This window comes from Prunus mume, linkage group LG1 (genome assembly GCF_029339155.1).
Source record: "Prunus mume cultivar Tortuosa linkage group LG1, ASM2933915v1, whole genome shotgun sequence".
NCBI lineage: Eukaryota > Viridiplantae > Streptophyta > Magnoliopsida > Rosales > Rosaceae > Prunus > Prunus mume.
The window spans coordinates 15,653,967-15,676,693 of record NC_142698.1 but is presented as its reverse complement, the minus strand read 5'-3'; the positions used below and the strand labels follow the sequence as shown (position 1 = coordinate 15,676,693).

Below are 22,727 nucleotides of genomic sequence, written 5' to 3'. Positions count from 1 at the left end.
TCATATGGTGCAAAAATGACTACTCAAATCTGCGGAAGCTTGGACTTTGCATATATATTTTATATATTTATTCAATGTTAGAAAAAATAAAGGGACCTTTGAACATTTCACCACCAAAATCTTTCTTAAAAAAATATATCCTAAAAAGTATAATTAGCAGAGTTTAATTTAATTTAAACTCAAATCATTCAGCACGGCAGAGCTTATTTGGGGTTAGAGGAGTTTATTATTATTATTGTTTAATTTGTTTAATTCACAGGTTGAGCTTTATTTGTGTCTGGTAAGAAAGAGACGCATACCTAAATGACAACTCGATTGCAATGCGTAAACATAAAAATAAATATTATTATGGTTCTAATGGGGAGGTGATTATAAAATATTGTCAACCAGCATTCGTCACTGACGACAATCATTTCATGTACGAACATTGTACAATTTCAAATTCTACAATCATTCCATTTGAATTCGTCCAAGCACATTTTCGTTTATGTATTAGGCCCTCCTCCCTTCATATTTTTAACCCTTTTATTTATTTATTAGATTATTTTTGTGATATTTACTTTAAAATAAATAATAAATTAGGTTCTTTTTATCTACAAATTAACCATAAAACTTCTTAATCACTCTTCTCTATGTTGGAATATAAATTATTAACTTTTGAGTCTTTAATAGTGTAGATGAGATTAATATTCAACCATTTTAAGATATGAAATTCCGGACTATAATGAGATGATATTATAAAGTCGGCTAAACAGTGTAGTTAGTATCATATTAACTTATTAACCAGTTAGCGTTCCTATTCAAATTATGTTTTAAAATTTTGTGAAGAGTCCCATCTAATTTGAAATCCTAGTTCCGCCACTGTATTAGAAAATATCCACCTTTGGATGGGTGGATACCCCAATCACTCAATGCTTTTAAAGCCCATCCAACGGTTGATGTTGTCCACGTACCTAACACATAGATGTACCCAAGAAAATCGGAACATTTTAGTGCCTTTAAAAAAATTCATTTTCACATAAAATCTAAAGGCGAGAATAATAAAAATGAATTGATGTAATTATTTATGCTTTTGGCCAGCTCAAGCAGCACATGGGCAGGTTCAGTAGAATCATCCCGCAATAAGATTTTTTTCTGAAGCACACAATATTCTATATCATTTATTTATTCATAAATTCTTCTTCTCTAGTTACTGCCTTTATTTGTTAGGTCTTCTCAAAATACTTTCCTCAGATCATATCATAGTTTTGTGCAAAAGATAATATCAGGAAAAAAATATAAAAAATTATTCTGATATTATCTTGTTCAACATGTGAAGTGCAGATGAGCCGCAAATCATCTGCAAATCCTGGATGAAAGCACTAGCTCAAGGGCATGACTGTAATAGAATAAAAAACAGTAGGGGCATTTTGGGAACACAAATAGCCCACATAGCCCTGCATGAGTCACAACCTCCCTGAGACCAATATCTGGAAAAGAAAAGAAAAAATATTTATTTTGTTTCTGAAAATTGACTATGTTGGTTTTGTAGCTTTTTAAATTTTCTCTCTCCAACCGTTCTTATCTGAGTAAGGCTTGTACTACGTAAACGAGTCTATATAAGTACGGCAATATCTACTCGAATATCTTATTTCCATTTGCGTATTTTTTATTATATATATTTTTCATTTTTATTTTATTTATTTTGTCAGGTTGTTCGTACTGTCTGCACTTGAATCTGTCCTTCCTCACATAGGTCCTCCACCAAATAAGCTGCTTTGAGAGATAAGAAAACGACTTTTTAATACCTAAACTACCCCCGCCTCCCTTCCCTAATTACCGCCCGTCCTTCACTGTCCTTCACGGTACGGAGTCTCATTTGACATCCTAAATGACCGAACTACCCCTTGTTTTCCATATTACCAAAATTTCCCCCTTCTTTTGTTTTTTTCATCTAATTATCTTGACTTGGGTGTATTACAATCAAACATTTAAGGAGAAAGTCACAAGCGCCAATCACCATTTGGTGAAATCTTTACTTTTTTTTTTCTTTTGTTGAAAAGTTGTTAGTTTAAATCTTATGGAAGAAAAAGTCATAAAAATTGAAGCACTTAACTAGAATGCTTGCTCAGTTATAATTTCAATAATTGATTATTTATACTCTCATTCACAATAAATATATAAAACACTAAGTCATTGCAATTCTAAGCAAAATATATAAACACAAATTCTCTAATCTATTCCACGCTTGAGCTCCTCATTGTAGAACTATCATCCTCCCTACGACTTCTATACCCAAAAAACACAAGTCTATTTTATTGGATTTTATCTTGTTATCTGGGCCATCTTGTAAATACTATCATACTATATGTTGACCCAAAAAAAATATGTACTATAGCCAATTGGGGATGAAGGCTAAAATAGTCCTTTCAAAAGAAACAAACAAGAAAAGAAAGAGCTATTATGAACGAGAGCACAAGGCCATTAGAGTCATTCAGTTCTTCTTCATCTTCACTCCCCACCTCCTCAGCTACCCAACTCACCCAAACCGAAAACCAGATTTTCTGCCAACGGTTACTTCAAAGCCTCAAAAACCATTATTTCTCCATCTTCACCTATAAAAAAATCAAACCTCTTCTACTCTCATTTTCTCATCCAAATCCCAAAAAGTTTCAGACACCTCCAAAACCATGAAGAGGCAAAGAACCATTGCAACATTCAACAGCAACATGAACAACAACAACAACCATCTGTTCCATTTTCTCTCAGAGGAAATCATATTCATAATCCTAGACTTTCTTAACCAAAACCCAATTGACAAAAAGGCTTTCTCTTTAGCCTGCAAGTCCTTCTACGCCATAGAAGCCAAGCACCGCAAGAAGCTCAAGCCTTTACGCTCAGAGCACATCCCAAAAGTCCTTAACCGATACCCACATGTCTCCCACATCGATCTCACGCTCTGCCCTCGAATCACAGACACTTCTCTTACCACCATCTCAAATGCGTGCATGTCTAGCCTCCGGTCAATCGATCTTTCAGGGTCCAATTGCTTTTCAGGAACTGGGTTGCTGAGTTTGGCCTTGAATTGCAAGAATCTGGTGGAGATCGACTTGTCAAACGCCACTGAGCTCAGAGACTCTGCGGTTGCGGCTTTGGCTGAAGCAAAGAACTTGGAGAAGCTTTGGTTGGGGAGATGTAAGCAGATCACAGATATGGGTGTTGGGTGTATAGCAGTTGGGTGTAGGAAGCTGAGATTGATTAGCTTGAAATGGTGTCCTGGTGTTGGTGACTTGGGGGTGGGATTGCTTGCTGTCAAGTGTAAAGATATTCGAAGTTTGGATCTCTCTTACTTGCCGGTAAGTGCTTGTTTTTGTTGATTTAATTCATGTTTTTAATGTTAACTTTATACCCTGAAAGATAAATTCTTGTTTTCATTGATTTAATTCGTGTTAATTTTATACCCTGAATCGTAATTTTTGTTTTTGTTCGATTTAATCTTGTTTTGCTTTGACAAGCACTCTGCTTTTGTGTTATGTTATTCTAAAGACTGGATCTTTGTCTTGGTCGACTTTAATTTTCTTTTCCAATCTTCAAGTCTCATTGTGTATCAAGATGATCGGTAGGTATGCTTTGATTTTGAGTGGCTTCATAATGATTTGTTTTTCTTGATTCGCAGATCACAGACAAATGCTTACCATCGATCTTCAAGTTACAATATCTTGAAGATTTGGTTCTAGAAGGATGCTTTGGTATCGATGATGACAGCCTTTCAGGCCTCAAACATGGGTGCAAGTCGCTTAAGGTAGTTATTCTTAGCTGGTTCGGTTCAGAGGCCCCTGTTGTTGTCTTAGGCATCTTGTATTAATAACATAACATTTGTATAATTATATTGTGGTTGTCATATGTGCTACTAAAAAGTTAAAACCTTCGACTTTTAATATCTTTTCTATGATTACACGAAATGATTTGGTTTGGACAAAATTAATTTGATGCTAGTTGGTATAGACAATAATTTTAAAAAAAGGACCAACAGCCTTTAGATTTTGTACTTCTTGCTTGTTACTTGTCAGAATGCATTTCGGCTTCTACAAATTTTGACATCTGCACTTGTTTTACTTTTGACAGAAACTTGACATATCAAGTTGTCAGAACATTACTCATGTTGGGCTGTCCTCCTAACTAGCGGCAGCGGTGGATTTCTAGAGCAAATCATATTGTCACATGGCTCTCCTGTAAGTCCTGACTTTCTTAGTGTTTTTGTAATAGTTATATTGTAATTTCTTAGCTCACAATTTGCACTGTGGTGGCACTGGTGGTCAGGTGACTCTTGCTCTTGCCGACAGTTTGAAAAAGCTTCCAATGTTGCAGTCAATCAAGTTAGATGATTGCCCGGTTACCTATGCTGGACTAAAAGCCATCGGAAACTGGTGTGCGTCGTTAAGGGAGCTGAGCTTAAGTAAATGTGCAGAGGTGACTGATGAGAGTCTCTCCTCCCTTCTGACAAAACATAAGGATCTGCGGAAGCTGGACATCACATGTTGCCGAAAGATAACTTATGCTTCTATTGACCACATTACAAATTCATGCACCGCACTCACTTCTCTTAGGATGGAGTCATGTACCCTGGTTCCTAGAGAAGCATTTGTCCTCATTGGACAGAGATGCCAATTTCTTGAGGAGATTGACATAACAGATAATGAAGTTGATGATGAAGGTTTTTACCTTACTTAACCTTAGTGTAATTCTTTAAGCACTACTGTAATTTCCATACTTATGTAAGTTCCTTCTATTTGCAGGTCTGAAGTCCATCTGTAGATGTTCCAATCTCTCCAGCTTAAAACTAGGAATTTGCCTGAACATTACTGATGAGGGAGTTGCAAACATTGGAATGTGCTGCTCGAAGCTTGTAGAGCTCGATCTATACAGGTTTGTAATTCATGATTTCTGAATGTTTATGATGCAAGGTAACGCGTAGGTCAAGCAAGAGCAACAATAGATTTACAATCTGCTAGAGAAAATGCGGAGTGCTTAATCAAGGTCTTATTGATTCTAAAGCATGCTAAAACACAGAAAATATAATAGAACTCTCTCTTTCAATATTATTATCTAAAAAGGCTCTGTCTTCAAAAGCCTACATAAATCATGTATATAGGAAACAAATCCCATCCTGTCTACAACCTCTTCTAGGTGTTTGCCCAAATACGTGTTTGTGTAAAAAAATTCAGAGACTGATACAAGAAGGAATTAATCTGAATGCGGTTGTTTTGTTCAGGTGCACAGGAATTTCAGATTCAGGCATTTCAACTGTTGCAAGTGGTTGCCCTGGACTCGAGATGATTAATATAGCCTACTGTAAAGACATTACCGATAGTTCATTAATCTCATTGTCAAAATGCTCAAGCTTGAACACCCTTGAAACCCGAGGATGTCCTCTTATCACATCTTTGGGTCTAGCAGCAATTGCTGTGGGATGCAAGCAGCTGGCCAAGCTGGACATAAAAAAGTGTTCCAGCATTGATGATGCTGGGATGATTCCGCTTGCTCATTTTTCTCAGAACCTTAGACAGGTACTCTCTCATTTCTTGCTTTTTCTGGAGCCAAACAGTTCACCGGAGAACGACAGTTTCATTTGACCAGTCCATTCATACTTTCTTGCAGATTAATTTGTCATATAGCTCTGTTACAGATGTGGGGCTGTTATCCTTAGCCAGTATCAGTTGCCTACAGAGCTTAACCATCTTACACTTGAAAGGCTTGAGCCCTAGTGGGCTGGCAGCTGCTTTATTAGCCTGCAGGGGGCTAACAAAAGTAAAGCTCCAGGCAACCTTCAAGACACTGCTACCGCAAGCTCTTTTCGAACATTTAGAAGCACGTGGTTGCGTGTTTCAGTGGAGAGACAAGTTCTTCCGAGTAAGCTTTTAATTTCAAGCTTAATGTAGACATTAAAATTGACAATGGTTGCTTGTTAGTATACTTGATTATCATATTGACTTCAGTTTGTATGATTGACAGGCTGAACTCGACCCTCAGTGTTGGAAAATACAGTTGGAAGATATCATGCAATTGCAATGAGAGTCAATGACCAATTAGTTTTTCCCACAATCCTTCAGGTTGAGATGCTCAGGCTTTTTAAGGCTCCACATTGTGAAGAAGGCCAAGTTCTTGGCATGAGGATGTCTAGTGTTTTTTTCTTCTCTCTCTTGAAACTTTGAGAAACAGGGGATTTGTTATGTAATTTTTAACATATATTTGGACAACATTTGTTACGTATATAATTTCTCGAATGAAAAAGGAAGGGTGGCTTTTATTTTCGAAAAGTTCAAAATCATCTGAGTCGCATTAAAATGAAGCCGTTCTGATCAATATGTTTGGCACAATTATACATCTCCGTTAATCGTATGAACCATTTTACCGTCCAAAGCCAAAAAAAACAAAACAATAAAAGGTCCTGCCGGGAGTCGAACCCAGGTCGCTGGATTCAAAGTCCAGAGTGCTAACCACTACACTACAGAACCTTTTTATTTGAAATACTTCAATTAATGCTATTTCTCTACCGAACTAAGTTACTTTTTACTACGGAAAATGCTAGGTTTACCACATTTTTCATACCACAATTGTACCACCTCTCTAATAGATGTGGGCCCCATTGTATTGGTAGGCTCCACCTTTATTAGAGAGGTAGTACAATTGTGGTATGAAAAATGTGGTAAGCTAGCATTACTCTTTTACTACTGTGGAGACCCTCTAAAATCTAAATTATGGTATGCTTCGACAATTAGGGTATTTATACCTTTTATACTGTGGATTTTTTAAAGCTGTATGGTCAGTTATCATCTTAAATTTTTTGTTTTGCATAATTTTGTGTGTATAGATTTGTCTATTATGATATAATAATTGCTTACCCCTTACCCCAATCATTAGTATTACAATCCATTCATCATCATTTTTGTATATATAATATTATATGTTTTCATCAGAAGAACCTCAGAATTCAATAACTTAGGAGGGTTTTGTCCAGATTCAAATACATTATATCAAGCAAGAACCAAAATCTAATTTGGTGACATCTCATTGTCAATTACCAAAGAAAATTGAAAAAAATAATAAAATAAACCAACAAAGACAATGTAAAATCTCTGTGTTGGTGTATGTGGATGCATGGGAATGGAATGAGGCTTTTATTAGCACATGACATTTCTGTAGCTATAAAAAATTAAAAAAGTTGTCTCAAATTCGTTTGAAGTTTCAAACGTTGCAAGCAGGAAATCATAATGTGCAAATAATTACAATGCTTCAAATTTCTGATGAAAAAAAAAAAAACAGAATTTAATGTATCAATTATCGCATTAACAAAGATCCCAGCTGCCTCTTCCAACTACAGAGCTTCTGCATAATCAGCCGCCACTTACGTGCGCACAGGGCAGTCAAAGTCAAACCCACAAGCTTTGACTAGAAAAAAAAAATTTCTTTTTCCACGGTCAAACATCTTTTTAGCTTCTTAGAAAGAGCGTAGAGACCCTGGCAACACACCAAAGCCCTCATCTTCTGTCTGCTTTCTCCTCATCGCCGTGCCTCTCTCTCTTACATTTGTCTCTGTCATTCAACACTTTAAATTGTTCTATAAATTATTCTCTCTTCATCTTCTCAATTTCCTCAATTCAAAAGCCATGACTTCCTCTTTCACTCACCTCCTCACAAGTAACATGAACAACATGGACACCAATATTGACCAGGAAAGAACTAACTGGGGACTTTCAGACTATTCTTCAGACCGTTTAATGGACAGAAATGGCATTGAAATCCCAAAATTCAAGTCACTTCAGCCCCCTTCTCTGCCTATGTCTCCTCCTCCTGTTTCCCCTTCTTCGTACTTAGCTTCAACACCAGCTTTTAGCCCAACTGATTTTTTCAGCTCACCCATGTTCCTATCTTCCTCTAATGTAAGTTATAAACTTATTATGTTGTTGGGTTCTTTCGTTCTTTCGTTCTTTCGTTCTTTCGTTTTTGTTTACTGATGGGTTTTTTGTGTTGTGTTGTGTTTGTTCTTCAGACTCTTCAATCTCCAACAAATGGAGCCTTCTCTAGTCAAATCTTTGACTGGATGAGTAATTCTAAAGAAACCCAGCAAGGAATGGAGAGGGAACAGAAAATGTTCTCTGAATTCTCTTTCCAACCAGAAACAAGGCCTGCTGCAACATCATCCTCATCCTTTAACATTCAAGCTTCTTCAAACATGGCTTCAGTGGTAAGACTAAATTAATTCTCTTCATTCTGTTATCTTTACAAGTTAGTTGTGCAGTTGGAAGCCTTATTTTTTGTAATTGTTCTGAGACTTAATCATTCTTATGTGAACAGGAAGAATCGTTGAAAACGGAACAGAAACCATGGGATTTCAACAGAATCTCAAGGCAAGCTGATTCTTTAACAGAGAAGACAGGAGTTAAGTCTGAATTTGAGCCACTACAGATCATCTTGCCAGAGATTGGCACAAACCAAACAAATATGCAGACCAATGGACCTAGTGGGGCTCCTAGGCCTGATTCAATACATTGCACTCAATCTTCTCAATTTGTCAGAGAACAAAAATCAGATGATGGGTTCAATTGGAGAAAATATGGGCAGAAACAAGTGAAGGGCAGCGAAAATCCGCGGAGTTATTACAAGTGCACATATCCGAATTGCCCAACAAAAAAAAAGGTTGAGAGATCATTGGATGGACATATCACTCAAATTGTATACAAGGGAAGTCACAACCATCCCAAGCCTCAGTCTACAAGAAGATCAACCTCTCAGTCAATTCAGGGTTCTTCATATGGCATTTCTGATCAATCTGTGCCAACAATATCCAATCCGAAAATGGAATCTGTCACGATGCAGGAGGACTCTTCAGCCTCAATTGGAGAGGATGAGTTTGAACAAAACTCACCACTAAGTAATTCAGGAGGAGCTGAAGATGAAAATGAGCCTGAGGCCAAAAGATGGTAAGTGCATAGACTTGTGATTTCGATTGTGAATTGTGTATATGTTATTGCCAAAACTGCAGACGATTAAATGTACTTTTTCATATTTTGCAGGAAGGGAGAAAATGCAAACGATCAGCCCTTTTCAGCTGCTGGGAGTAGAATTGTAAAAGAGCCAAGAATTGTAGTGCAGACAACAAGCGAAATAGATATTCTGGATGATGGGTACAGATGGAGGAAATATGGACAGAAAGTAGTGAAGGGAAATCCAAATCCAAGGTAACCATCCTATAAATTTGTTTAGCTTTCTTGGGTTTTTGAGTTTAATTACTAGCAAACACTTTTTGAACTTTTCTGATTAACCTAATCAATTGTTTTTCCAATCTGTAGGAGCTACTACAAATGCACATCGGTAGGTTGTCCGGTGAGGAAACATGTGGAGCGAGCTTCACATGATACAAGGGCTGTGATCACCACATACGAAGGGAAACACAACCATGATGTTCCTGCAGCGCGCGGCAGCGGCAGTTATAGCAATGGAAATAGACCTGGTTCTGATAATGGCAGCAACAACAACAGCAATGTGTCCATGGCTGTGAGGCCCTTAGCCTTGCCTAATCATTCGAACTTGAGCTACCTCAGCTCTCTTCAGAATACAAGGCAGCCAACAACAGAAAGGCAATCACCCTATACCCTCAAAATGTTGCAAAGTGAAGGAAGTTATGGATTTCCGGAGTTCTAAAAGCTGACGTGCAAATCAGAATCAAATGTTACACTTTGTGTTTAGGGGTGAAACCAAGACGACAAGATTTAATTAGACTTTAGTTTTTTTTTTAAATGTATAGTTCCTGAGGAAGTAGTTCTCGAAGGGTTAATTATGTAAAGACTGGCATGTGTTGCATTTGTTTATTTGTTTGAGGATAAGGCCTCTTTCTTTTTGTTCCATGTTATAATTATTCTAGGAAGAACAGAAAATAACAGGTTGAATAAAGGGTTGCTTGAATTTGGAAGAAGTGAATTTTTTTCTGCTAAGCTAATAGGTTTCTCATTCTTTGTTTTTTCCCCCTTCCTGTTGGCTTTTCCATGGCACAGCAGGTGATTTAACACTTGAGATTGCTCAAGCATGTAATTCCAACTTTTTACTTTTCCCAAATGGCTTTTCCAGAGCACTTAACATAAAGAATAAACAAAAATAAAGCCTTGCAATGTTTGGAAAAGTTTCTGACTCTTCCAATTTGTTTAAACACATGGAGACAACCCAAATCTTTCAACCTCACTCTCAACTGTAGAGTGACTTGGCCAACTTTAGCTTTCTATGCCAAACAATTCATCATCATTTCTATGTTGTTAACTTGAAGAAAGAAACTCTCTCTGTTTGTTCAACATAATTAAAAACATCAGATATATCCTAACCATGTTTAATCAAATTTCTTAATAGATTGAAAAACCAGATTCATTGTATTTGACCTTATTTCTTTAGTTGATCAGTTTTCCAATTGGAAGAAGTTTAAAGTTCGAACCCCCATCTCCGATTTATCCCAAAAAAACGAAAAACTGTCAAATAAAACGGTTCACAACAGCAAAAAGTCTCTTCGATAATAAAAAGAGAAAGGCACAGTCTCTTTCTAAAACTTCCTTATTGGAGAGAAGCAAAGTATCTATTCACGTGTAAAACAAGATACATCTCATTGTCTTATGCACAATAGCCTAATGCCTTCCTTCAAAACCAAACCAAGAATTACATATGGGGCTGTGTACATACGCACTTAATTACAGCACATTTCTGCAGCTAGCTGATAAATGAAACTATATCACACACAAAAATAAATAAATAAATGAAAAAAAAATCCTGCAACATGGAAGAATTATTGCCCTCAATATCAATCTATCAGATGTAAGACTGAGATGACAGTTTGTAACCGGAAATGAGAGCCGATAAGGCAAGAGTAACGAAAGCGAGGAAGGCCATGCTAATGGCTGATGCTGAAGAGTCTGTAAATATGTTGTCTTGCGCTTCTCTCATTCTGTTTGTCAACGGAATTGCCGACGACGCTGATGATATCAATAGATATGCCATAATCTGCAGCAAGCAAGCAAATCAACCCACAATTCAAAGTTTGGCCTTTTCGCTTAGCTGGCACTCATGTAAGGCCCTCTTACCAATTTCGTCATCCAAAGCTCCACACTACAAGAACCTTTTTTTTTTTTTTTTAATTGCCACAATTGGAAATTTACGCGTATTCATCAGAAAATTCTAATTTCCCAAATAAGTTGATATTCTAAATACATTTTACCAAGAAAAAGAAAAAGATCAAAAATTTAAAACAAAAATTAATTTATTTACCTGATCGCCGATGAAGTCGGCTAAGGCTGACGTCCGGCGCTGAAACAATTCTCTGCCGGTGGAGAGTTGGTGGACATGTCGCGCTGCTTGCACACCGGTGTACAGCGTCGACAGAATCGCTATTGCCAGGACATACCTACAAATATAGATATAAAATATTAATTCCGATTGCACACAATTCAAATAAACACCAAATTATGAAATGAATTGAGGAATTATTACCTGTATTCTTCATATTTATCGAAGTCTTTCCAATCGCCGTGCTTGTTGCTGGCCATGATGATGAAGGCCAGCAGAGAGAAGACCAGAGACAGTCCCCTCAGAGCCAGAGAGCCTCTTCTCACCAAGTCCTCTCTCTTCCATCGCCGCAGGATCCCCGCCACTCCGAACCCCGTGCCCGTAGTCTGACCATGGCCCGGAGTCTGGTTCTCCACATCAGCAGCCGGTGGAGCCGTCGGCACCACTGGCGGTGGAGGAGATCCTGCGTGCTCTGGATGTTTGGGCGACGTGCCGTTTTGATCTGTCATGATCGTTTTTCTTTGTGTTCTGTTAGGAATGAATTGGATTTGGAATTTGGAAGAAGGGTTGGGGAAATGGGAGCGAAATCAAAGTGACAAGTCAGCGTTTGGTTTTGTTGGCAGTTTCGCGTGCCGTGTGGGTTTCACTTCGCGCGCTCACGCCCGAGTGAACCATTGGCCCGCGTGAGTGATTGGAGCACATTGTAATTGGGATTCCGAACGTGGCAAACAATGATTCGATGAGTCGTATTTAAGGGATTGTGGGGTGTTTTGCATAGGATCCGATAGTTAATTGGTGCACTGTAGGGCGATTGTAACTAACTAACTAACTTCCTGACAGGTTGGCATTTGACTGGAGCTGCAGACCAATGATTGTAGATGATTCCACTGATCACAAATGTTTGACAGTCCGTCCCCTCATCATTGGGAGAAATTGCTATACGAACCGCGACTGTTAGCGTGTATAGATTTATCGCCGCTTAGAGTGGTTCCACCGCTACAGCCCAGGCCAGGGCTTGGAGTGTGTTTGTGAACCACTATGAATAGCGTGTATATAGGATTTATGTTCTAAAATTTGAAACGAAATTTTCATTAGAATATGTTTGACACGGACTTGACGAGGTAATAAAACAAAAAAATCTCAAGTGGAAACACAAAATGGGTATTCCGTGAAATATATTTTCTCTTATGTGTTTGTGAACCACTATGAATAGCGTGTATATACGATTTATGTTCTAAAATTTGAAACGTTTTCATAGAAGTTTGGGACTTGTTGACCCAAGGTCTAGTACAACACCAAGTGGAAAATTTTATTTAAGTAACATTCCACGCTATAAACTTAAGTGAGCCCAAACTACGCAAATGCATGAGGTTTACTGAGCAGATTGTGGGATGAATGATTACGAGTATTCACGAGGCCCATTGATGGGCCAAGAAGTAGAAGTTTTGGGCTGCTTGGGAGCACCAAAACTCGAGCCCATTTATTGAGCCCAAACATATGGGTAAGTATGACAGAAGGAGTGGCCCAGTAGCTTAGGAAAATATCCAATGACTTGCAAACACTTGGAAAAATCCCACATCAGCCAAAATATCCAGCACCTTGATCCAAATAGGTTGTTTCCAGCAACTTGAGCAAACTCACAGGCCGCTAGGAAACAAAATACCAATAGCTCCAACCCAGCATCGTGGAAAATATCTAGCATATCTGTCAAAACCATCAAAACCAACCAAACTCGTGCTGATCACCTTTTGACTAGCACCCATACTCATTCTTTCCTTTTCAAGCTTTGGTGAGAAAACAAGAAGTAAAAGTGGGTGGCTCCTCACCCACATGGAGAAGTCCAGCTGCCTAAGGACCTTGGAACTCCAAAAAGCTTCATGCCTACATGCTCAGGCTAGGGAAGTTTCACCAAATAAGATGGAATGGAAGAAAGTGAAGGAAAATTGGAGAGGGTGGCTTGATAAAATTAAGATTTTCAGTGCCTATAAAAGGAGCCACTTTCTACCCAGCAAAGACAACTCATCTTGGTTGTTGCAAGCCTCCCAGTAACCATGAGAATTCATCGAAGGCAAACATCCTCTCAATGGAACCCTTCAATTTCATGCTTTGTTCTTCCATCTTCCTCATTTCTCTCTTTCAAAACCTACATCTAAATAGAGCAAGCATCATCTCTCATCTCTTGAACCCTTCGATTTCAAGCCTTGTTCTTCCATTGCTTCCCATTTTCTCTTATGTCAAATCACCCAGGAGCTTGATGAAGCTTTCGTCAAGCTGCTGGAAATATGCTAAAGCCACCCATGCTTTCATCTTCTTCCTCTCTTTCTATAAACACACATCTAGAGAGCAATCATCATCTCTCATCCCTGAAACCCCTACAATTTCGAGCCATATTCTTCCATCTCCTCCCATCTTCTCTTCTGGAAATCGCAGCTCTTTCTCTCTCACATGATAAACTCATGAATGCTCAGCTCACATGCCTTAAGCTTCTCATGTCAAGCCAAGAATTTATCTGTAAGCGATTGTTGGTTTTATTGGTGAAGAAGATCAAAGTGTTTCCTAAGGCTCAGCTACCCTTTCGAAACACTCTTGGGGTATGATCCTTAAACTCGAACTGAGGCAGCTTCACTGTTTCTTTTTTGCCCAAGCCCATTCGCCAGGCTGTTGGAATAAAAAGACCCTTACAAGACTCAATGAATTTACTTGTTGGATTCATTTGATATTAAAAGATTACTCATTTTTATTGGAATCTCAATCATTCACTATAGACAAGGATTTCTCTAAGCATTCATGATTGAATAGTTAAAATGCCTAACTCGTAACTGTAAAATCCCTAGGTCCAATCATTATACTAGATTCACGTACGTTATTGGAATCCTCCAATTAAAAGTCTACTGAAATTGAAATTGGCCTTTTTAATCAAGAGAATATGTTAATTCATGCCAAATGAACAGGCTTGCACATTCTAACTACAATGCGATATCTAAATACAAATTCTGCTTCGATCGAAAATCAATAGAAACAATATTTTTCATTTTTATTTTTTGGTTGGATAGCCATTGTTTTATTAATGGTGGTCTACCTTGCAATATTAGTATGGGGGAAATACAGCGTGGCACCACCAAACACATTGGCAAGCACATGATGTGTTGATTTGACATATTCAGCTCCTCCTCCAAGCTCCAGCCACCCAAGGAAAACAAAAATAAAATAAAAATAAAAGCAGGTTGACATGTTGTTTGTGAGTAAATGGTGTCATATGATTCTTCTGTCAATGTGGCATGAGGCCCATAAAAACAAATGTAGCCATTTGTAATCTATCAGATGTAGGATTGAGATGACAATTTGTAACCGGAAATGAGAGCCGATAAGGCAAGAGCAACAAAAGCTAGGAAGGCCATGCTAATGGCGGCTGCTGAAGAGTCTGTAAATACGTCGATTTGTACATCTCTCATTCTGTTTGTCATCGGAATTGCCGATGAGGACGACGATATCAACAGATATGCCATAATCTGCAGCAAGCAAAGCAACTCACAAAGAAATCAAAATTTGGCCTTTTTGCTTAGCTAGCTTAGCTGGCACTCACAAGAACCTTCTTTCTTTTTTTTGGCATAATTGCAACTTAGATACATTTTACGTACCAAGAAAAAGGAAAAAAACTTAAACTAAATTAACCTGATCGCCGATAAAGTCAGCCAAGGCCGATCTCCGGCGCTGAAACACTTCTCTGCCGGTGGAGAGTTGGTGGACATGTTGCGCTGCTTGCATGCCGCTGTACAGCATCGACAGAATCGCAATTGCCAACACATAGCTACAAATATATATATATATATATATATATAATATTTAATTCCAATTTCCAGTTGTGTACCAAAATTCAAATAAACACCAAAATTATGAATTAATTTATACCTGTATTCTTCATATTGATTGAAGTCTTCCAAATCGCCGTGCTTGTTGCTGGCCATGATGATGAAGGCTAGAAAAGAGAAGACCGTAGACAGTCCCCTCAAAGCCAGAGAACCTCTTCTCAACGAGTCCTCTCTCTTCCATCGCTGCAGGATCCCTGGCACTCCGAACCCCGTGCCCGTAGTCTGGGCGTGGGCCGGAGTCTGGCTCTCCACGTCAGCAGCCGGTGGAGGCGGTGGAGCAGTCTGCACCATCGGCGGCGGCGGGGATCCTGCGTGCTCCTGTCGTTTGGGTGACATGTCGTTTTGACCTGTCATGATCGTTGGGGTGTGTGTGTGTGTGTTTTTTTTCCTAATAAGGCGGCAGATTCGACCACAAGACCACGTGTTTCTTTTGGAATTCTCTGTAGGCTTTCGAATTAAGTTTGGGAGGAGAAGACAGGGTTAGGGAAATGGGAGCGAAATCAAAGTTACAAGTCAGCGTTTGGTTTTGCGAGTCGCATTTATGGGACTGTGTGGGGTATTTTGCATGAGATCGGATAGTTCGTTGGTGCACGGCTGGGCGATTGTAACTAACTAACTTCCTGCCAGGTTGGCATTTGTCGATGATTCCACTGATAAAAAATGTTGTGGAATTTGCTGGAGCCGCTTGTGGATGTACGAAGCCCAATTGCTAGTATGTATACTAAGGACTTATAGCCGTTTATGTGCTTTGTGAACTACTATTGCTAGCCTGTATACAGTATATAGGGTCATGAGAGTTATTGAAATCTTGTGATACCCATTTACTGTACAGTCCCCCTCCCCTTCCTACCTATTGGCAAAAAGAAAAATGGGGAAGTACATATTCAGCTCCTCCAAGCTCCACCCACCCAAAGGAAAGGGCAAAAAATAAAGGCAGTTTGTGAGTAAATGGTGTCATATGATATCTGTTCTTGTATCAATCTGGCCTGAGGCCCATAAAAACAATGCAACCAATTTCCTGTTGTTCAATGCTGAGTATGCCAAGCCCAATTGTGTTGTCTAAGACTCATGGGTTGAGCAACCCAGTTCATAAAATAATGGGCCAGGGCCCACGTAGGTCATTAAGGTCACATCAAACCAAGATTAGTTAGTAATAATGGTTGTGTGTCCCATTAAGCAAAAATTCCTTTCTCATAAAGTAAAAAAAAGTAGTCTGTTTGTCCATTCAATACGATTTGGTTTCTAATACACATCCGACATTATTTATCAGTTGAAATTAAAAGGCCCAGGCCCACCATCCAGACACCTACTCATTTGTAGTCAGACATCTCATCAACACTCGAAAGGGAACCAATTGCTTATTCGTAGCTGTAGTTTCTAGCTTAAGGTGAATCTGGATAACAACAAGGGCATCAATCACCACTCATGTGTGTGACCCGATTTCATCCATGTCGAAATTGCTCCTACATGAGAGACGTGACAACCCGCCAAAATAAAATGCAGTGCAGAGGTAAATTCCTTTTTGCTCTGAACGAACTGTCACCTTGTATACCTTTGGTATTCTAACAATTTGCCAAAATACAATGACGCCAAGAACAAACAAATCGTATTCCCAAACTCACGTCTTTTTAATGGATCTTTCAAGGTTTTTGTATTTGAACAAATTCTCCTTTATATAAAAAGGAACGAAAGGACCCAACATATATTACACCACATACAAAGCAGAGCACAGAAAGGTGTGAAAAACCCCATCTTGCATCTTTCTCCATTTCTTAATTAATTAAGCACAACTTTGTAACTGAATCAATCTCTATCTCGGCGGATAATTGGTAAGGTACAAGAGGAAAAGAGTGACATACATGGCCATGGATAATGAGCCCTTTGAAATTTTGAATTCATTTGGCCTTTCAGAATCATATTCCCAAAACATGACCATTTTTCTTCGGTAAATTTAGATGCTTTGATTGTTATTCTCGTTTTTTTTTTTGTCAAAGTTAAAAAAAGAAGAGGAGAAACTCACACACACATATACCATATGGTTTGAATCCATGACTACTTACTTGGAAGCGCACCAAAAATCTGGGTAAATCCAATTAACACCCGATTGGTGTTCGTTAATTCTTGTTTTAACTCTCTTGATTTGGATTGATCATTGAAAAGGGTTTGGAGAGCAATGTAGGGGTCTAGGAGAGGAAGCTCAAGCTGCTGTGGTTCGTTGCTACAACTACCAAAGTTCAACGGTATTGTATCACGAGGCAGCTCCTTGCAAAACAACAAAACCGAGTAGATATCACACAATACATATACAAACGAAAATTGATGTTCGATGCCAAAGTGTGATGTTGACTTCGTTCTTGTTGAAACACGATTCTGAAAATGTTCACATGGGCTCCATCTTGAGCACATCAATTCCTCCGCCAAGTATTGAATTGAAGGACAAAAAATTGAATTGGATTGAATGGACGCTAACTGTGGAAACTGTAATTATCAGATATAGTTGTGCAAACCAAAGATCATAAAGGCCGTGGTTTATGTGTGATCAATTTTCACTATATTATACTTCCACGCAATAAGGATGTCAAAGTGGTGGCATTCTAAACTAATCACGTATTAGCACGTGAGAAAGTTAAAATACATGACGATATATGATTGTCTTAAGATGATTCTAAAGTGACATTCTCGAGATAGGTAAGTTTCTCTACTCAAGACTTGAAACATTATATTCTTTGTTTAATTATGAATAGAATCACCTCAATGAAAAGAAAAGAAAGGGACATAGAATGATGTTGTGGCCTAGCTGGCTAATAGGATGATAGATGCCTTTCTCTTTGCAATATACATGAACCCTATCCAAAACTAGAAAGACATATACCTTCTTCTCCAAGCAATATAACTCTCTCTCTTTTTAGTCAAACTCTCTTGGTAGTTCTACAACTTGTTGTATAAAAAACAACTCACACGTATTGTCCAATGATAAAAGAAAAAGCTCCAAAGTACTTAAACATGCTAATTATTTACAATAATTAGTTGGAAAAAGGGGTTTAATTGATGATGTTGATGATAATAAGGATGTAAATTTATTAGGATGTGCTCGCATACATATGATAACTTGATAAGGAAGGGAGTGTCAAGTCAGGAGGAGCTAAAGCGAGGAGTCAATAAGGGCGTTGAATCTGGCGTCGTTTACAACTGCACTTAGATATCACGGGACATGTGGACCTCCTCGATCTTTGTTCTTTTGGCTCTTTCTTTCTTGCATTGTCTCACAGCCACTCTACAACATTGAGCTTACATCTTCTTTCTCTCAACTACGCCACCATAAACGGTGCCGTAGGAATCCTCCAGTCACCCATGTTTCACGCTAATACATCAACACCATGCCAACTCGCATCCATAAATAAAAGAGTAATATTAGTCTTATCATATTTTTTATATCATAATTTTATACCATATAATATAGTGATTGATGTGTACATATCACATCATGTAAAATATTAGTTTCTATTTTTTTAATTTTCTTTATTAAAATATATTTTTATTAATTTAATTGATATGACATATGATATAGACATGCACATTATATGATATAGAAATATAAGATAATAATGTGATAAGTGTAGCATTACTTTAAATAAAAACTGAAATTAAAAAAGAAATTCCAATTCCAGAATTATAATTGGCTGTGCCAATTGTCAACCCAACCGGCGCGTGTCGTGTTCCTACTTTACAAACGGTTGTGGACCCAAAGAGGCAAACAAAGCCGCAAGAATGGTCCAAATCGCATAATAGGTAGGGGCCTGTGGGCCTTAAAACAACAAAAGGCAAAACCCTAGAAAAAAGCACAACGGCTACTGCGGCGTTCGGTGCGCCCACTGAAGCATACGGTTACCCGTGGGTGGCGCCCCTCAACGCAGGCACAGAAAAAGAGCCTCCAGCGCTGTGGGCGATGAGGTGACCGGGTGATCCGGTGAACTACATACCCAACCTCCTTTCTTCATTTATTCATAAATTGCTTTGCTTGGGCAATCAGCTTCCCAGAATTTGACTTGTGTTTGTTTACTGTTTTGGAGTAGTACTGTGTTTGTTTACTGTTTTGGATATTCTTGGAGATAGATAAGGCTCAAATTGTTATTCTTGCCTGCCACCCACCTTGGAATCTTTTTGGGAAAAAACCCTTTATTTGATCATCGTCTTCTTCTTCTTCTTATTTATGCCTGCAGCGACTTTGTTGGTTGCATTGCAGTCATAAGATTCTTAACATTATTACCTGTTATGGGAGTAATCATGGATTAATATATAATTAATAAGAATCCATTTATTGTCATCACATGCAGCATGGCCCCCAATTTCCAATTTGGCAGTAGTACTTGGTCATTGGATGACTTTGATTAATCTCCCTTCTTAGCTTAGCGTTGATTGTTGGAGATTAACTTTAGAATCCAGGAAAAGTTATTAACACTTTAAAATAGTCAATATATATTTTTGCATAAAACATAAATGATAGATTACATTATAAACTAAGAAGAGTGCATAATATCTTTTTTGACATCTAAAATTAATGCATTACTTTATAATCAAACAACTTGCATATAACAGGTCACATTTCTCTTTATTTATCCTCACGTGATTTATTATGTGATAAAATCAGAGAGAGAGAGAGAGAGAGCGCGTAGTTAAATTGTAAAATATGCCAAATAAACAAATTTTACAATAACGAAAAATTATAACTAAAATACAAAAAGAGGTTCCAACTAAATTAAATTTTATTTTCCAATAACGTAAACAGGAGACTCAGCCGGGCCAATACGTTTTAAAACTCAATCCGGACTCGTTTTTTCCCTTGGCAGGTTGCGTCTACAGCCAATCAGGCCCTACACGAAACCATCTAACATGGCAAGTTGTAATGGCAATCTCGAAATTGTCCCATAATCCAAGGGCAACATCACCAAATCATGGCCCGTTAAGAAGCTTCCAGCGAATATAGGCCTTCCACGCAGCTTCTTCCCAGGCGTGCGAAACCGGCTCTTCCCGGTGTCCTAAACGTGTGAGAGCGACCGCGTCATTCTCTAACCCACGCACCGTTTATCTCTCTACGTCTTCTCTAACAGTCCAACGCAGTCTTTTCAGTTTTCACAGTTTCAGGAAGCCAAAACCTCTCTCAGTCATGGCTTCGAACCGCTCTCCGTTCCCAAACAGAAATAAAATATCTTTCTGCTAACAAAAAACCAACCATGGCTTCTCGCTTTGACCATCCTCCTTCCCCGCACCACAGTTTTAAGATCTGCAACTCTCTTTTAAAAGCACCTGCCTTGATCGGAGCCAACCACACCTCCGCTCGATTCTGCTCTCGCTAAACCATACACTAAACCCTTCTTCCTCTTCCAATACGATTATTCAATTTTCAGAAATTCAATTCATTCTTTGATTGGTTGTGAGAAAAACCCAGGATTCTCTATTCTTTTTGTTTCTGTGAAAAAGGTGTATATTTGACAGAGATGGAGCCAACCGCAGGCAAGCCAGGCCTTCTGAAGAACGTTCTGGTACGCTGCTTCTTATTCGGCGTTTTGATCGTACTGTGCCGTTTTGCCTACGTCGTCACCGTCACCGGCGAGTCGTGCAAGCTCGGCAACTTCTGCTTCTTGTCTCTGCCTGAAAATCTCAACTTCGTTATTGCGAGAACCGGCGGTCCGGCCATAGCCGCCAAAAACGGCGCCGTACCTTCGACTTCGGCGGGGTCCTCGCTACCGGATCTCTACACCAGCAAGGACTGGATTAAGGCCATCCATTTTTACTCCTCCGTCTTCCAAGATCTCATGGCGCAAGGCTTCCTCTCCCAGAAGGCCAAGTCTCTGTGCGTAGAGACCCCGACCGGGCATGACGTGTACGCTCTGAGAGAGTCCGGCGTCAAGGGCGCCGTCGGTATTTTCAAGAAAGCCTCGAGGCCTCTGGTAATTCCAGGCGACCCGCACCGTTTACCGTTCGGTGACAATAGTTTTGATTTCGTTTTCTCGGGCGGAGGCAGACTCGATAAGTCGCCAAAGCCGTCGGATTTCGCCGCTGAGATCGTACGGACGCTGAAGCCCGAAGGGATTGCGGTGGTCCACATCGGCGCGAAAGACACCTACAGCTTCCATTCGTTTATTGATTTGTTCAATTGCTGCAAGCTCGTGACTTCGCGCGACGTCGAGGGTTTCGATGATTCCATGCCCAAAATTCGCGAGATGGTGTTGAAGAAGGAGTGTGATGATGGTGAGATTGAGCTTCTGAGCAATACTAGGATTGAGAACGGTGGTGGCAATTTGGGTAATAAGTGCTCGGTTCCTGGGCATAAGCTAGAGTTGGTCAGGAAAGCCGAGCCTTTGATTGAAACAGAGCCGTTGAAGCCATGGATTACTTTGAAGAAGAATATACAGAATGTCAAGTACCTTCCAGCAATGGCGGATATAAGCTTTAAGAAGCGGTATGCTTATGTGGATGTTGGAGCTAGAGGCTATGGCTCCAGCATTGGCAGCTGGTTCAAGAAGCAATACCCAAAACAGAACAAGACTTTCGACGTGTTTGCCATTGAGGCCGATAAAACTTTTCATGAGCAGTACAAGTTGAAGAAGAGGGTTACTTTGTTGCCTTATGCAGCTTGGGTGAGGAACGAAACACTGTCGTTTGAGATTAACGGTGACCCGGGCGAGAAGGTGAAGGAGAAAGGCAGAGGTATGGGGAGAATTCAGCCGGCGAAGTCGGCTGATGGCGGGTTTAATGGGGAGGTGGATCAAATTCAGGGGTTTGATTTCGCAAATTGGTTGAAGAAGACCTTTTCGGAGAAGGATTTCGTGGTGATGAAGATGGATGTGGAAGGGACCGAATTCGATTTGATCCCGAGGCTGTTTGAGACAGGAGCCATTTGTTTGATTGATGAGATTTTTCTGGAGTGCCATTACAATAGGTGGCAGAGGTGTTGCCCCGGTGAGAGGAGCTCAAAGTATGAGAAAACTTATGGTCAATGCTTGGACCTCTTCACTTCACTGAGGCAAAGTGGAGTTCTTGTTCACCAATGGTGGTGAAATTTACAGGTTTCTTTGGTTATATATAGTCCAGACATGTTTTTCTTTTTATAGTTTTGTAATTTTGTTTCAAAAAGAAAAACTTTAGCTTCCCAGAAATTTGTTTGTTGTAAGAATTGCAGCTGGAAAATGAAATTTTCATTACTCCGTATCATATAGAAAAGCTCTGTTTCTTCCATTGGATTTAGTTTGTGTTTTATCTTCTATTTGGTTACATGAATATGGGCACATTTGATTGTTTCTGTTTTAGACAAATCTGCTTCTTCTGATTTAAGGAAGGATTCATAAGATTGATTGAGCAGTTGAAGGCCCAAAAACGGTAGGACAGCTATGATCATGCATCACTTGTTTTTGTTGGTAAATAACACCAAACTTTCTAAATTCGTTTCAGATGCTTTAAATTTTTTTAGCACCATATAAGCAGCTAATTAGTAAATAATATTGCTCGTTAAGTTTCACAGTATTTGGAAACACAATCAATCATTGCAATAGGATCTTG

General features: G+C 39.1%; 5 protein-coding genes and 1 non-coding gene across 6 annotated transcripts; 3 read left to right on the top strand and 3 right to left on the bottom strand.

Moving 5' to 3' along the window:
• The first annotated feature begins 2,523 nt into the window (after positions 1-2,523).
• On the top strand, positions 2,524-6,296 carry LOC103342914 (F-box/LRR-repeat protein 3). The gene is given in 9 exon segments (XM_008246579.3): positions 2,524-3,335; positions 3,656-3,781; positions 4,105-4,150; positions 4,153-4,211; positions 4,300-4,693; positions 4,776-4,905; positions 5,252-5,546; positions 5,638-5,889; positions 5,992-6,296. Coding segments are annotated over 9 exon segments (2,028 nt in total). The 5' UTR covers positions 2,524-2,669; the 3' UTR covers positions 6,052-6,296.
• Positions 6,297-6,422: 126 nt separating this feature from the next.
• On the bottom strand, positions 6,423-6,494 carry TRNAQ-UUG (transfer RNA glutamine (anticodon UUG)). Its single transcript has one exon. It is a non-coding gene; the product is annotated as a tRNA-Gln (tRNA).
• A 1,077-nt stretch (positions 6,495-7,571) lies between these two features.
• Positions 7,572-9,952, top strand: LOC103342913 (putative WRKY transcription factor 26). The gene is made up of 5 exons (XM_008246578.2): positions 7,572-7,919; positions 8,030-8,224; positions 8,335-8,960; positions 9,054-9,218; positions 9,330-9,952. The coding sequence occupies exons 1-5, from the start codon at positions 7,647-7,649 to the stop codon at positions 9,679-9,681; spliced, it is 1,611 nt and encodes a 536-aa protein (XP_008244800.2). The 5' UTR covers positions 7,572-7,646; the 3' UTR covers positions 9,682-9,952.
• A 609-nt stretch (positions 9,953-10,561) lies between these two features.
• Positions 10,562-11,911, bottom strand: LOC103342912 (CASP-like protein 4B1). Its single transcript, XM_008246577.3, has 3 exons — positions 11,506-11,911; positions 11,284-11,419; positions 10,562-11,019 (listed from the first exon to the last, which is right to left on the bottom strand). The coding sequence occupies exons 1-3, from the start codon at positions 11,808-11,810 to the stop codon at positions 10,828-10,830; spliced, it is 633 nt and encodes a 210-aa protein (XP_008244799.2). The 5' UTR covers positions 11,811-11,911; the 3' UTR covers positions 10,562-10,827.
• Positions 11,912-14,460: 2,549 nt separating this feature from the next.
• LOC103342938 (CASP-like protein 4B1) lies at positions 14,461-15,654 on the bottom strand. The gene is made up of 3 exons (XM_008246606.2): positions 15,211-15,654; positions 14,974-15,109; positions 14,461-14,810 (listed from the first exon to the last, which is right to left on the bottom strand). Exons 1-3 carry the CDS (start codon positions 15,522-15,524, stop codon positions 14,619-14,621), a joined length of 642 nt encoding a protein of 213 aa, XP_008244828.2. The 5' UTR covers positions 15,525-15,654; the 3' UTR covers positions 14,461-14,618.
• A 4,529-nt stretch (positions 15,655-20,183) lies between these two features.
• On the top strand, positions 20,184-22,406 carry LOC107880137 (methyltransferase). The gene has a single exon (XM_016796897.2). The coding sequence runs from the start codon at positions 20,666-20,668 to the stop codon at positions 22,226-22,228; it is 1,563 nt and encodes a 520-aa protein (XP_016652383.2). The 5' UTR covers positions 20,184-20,665; the 3' UTR covers positions 22,229-22,406.
• The last annotated feature ends 321 nt before the right edge of the window (positions 22,407-22,727 follow it).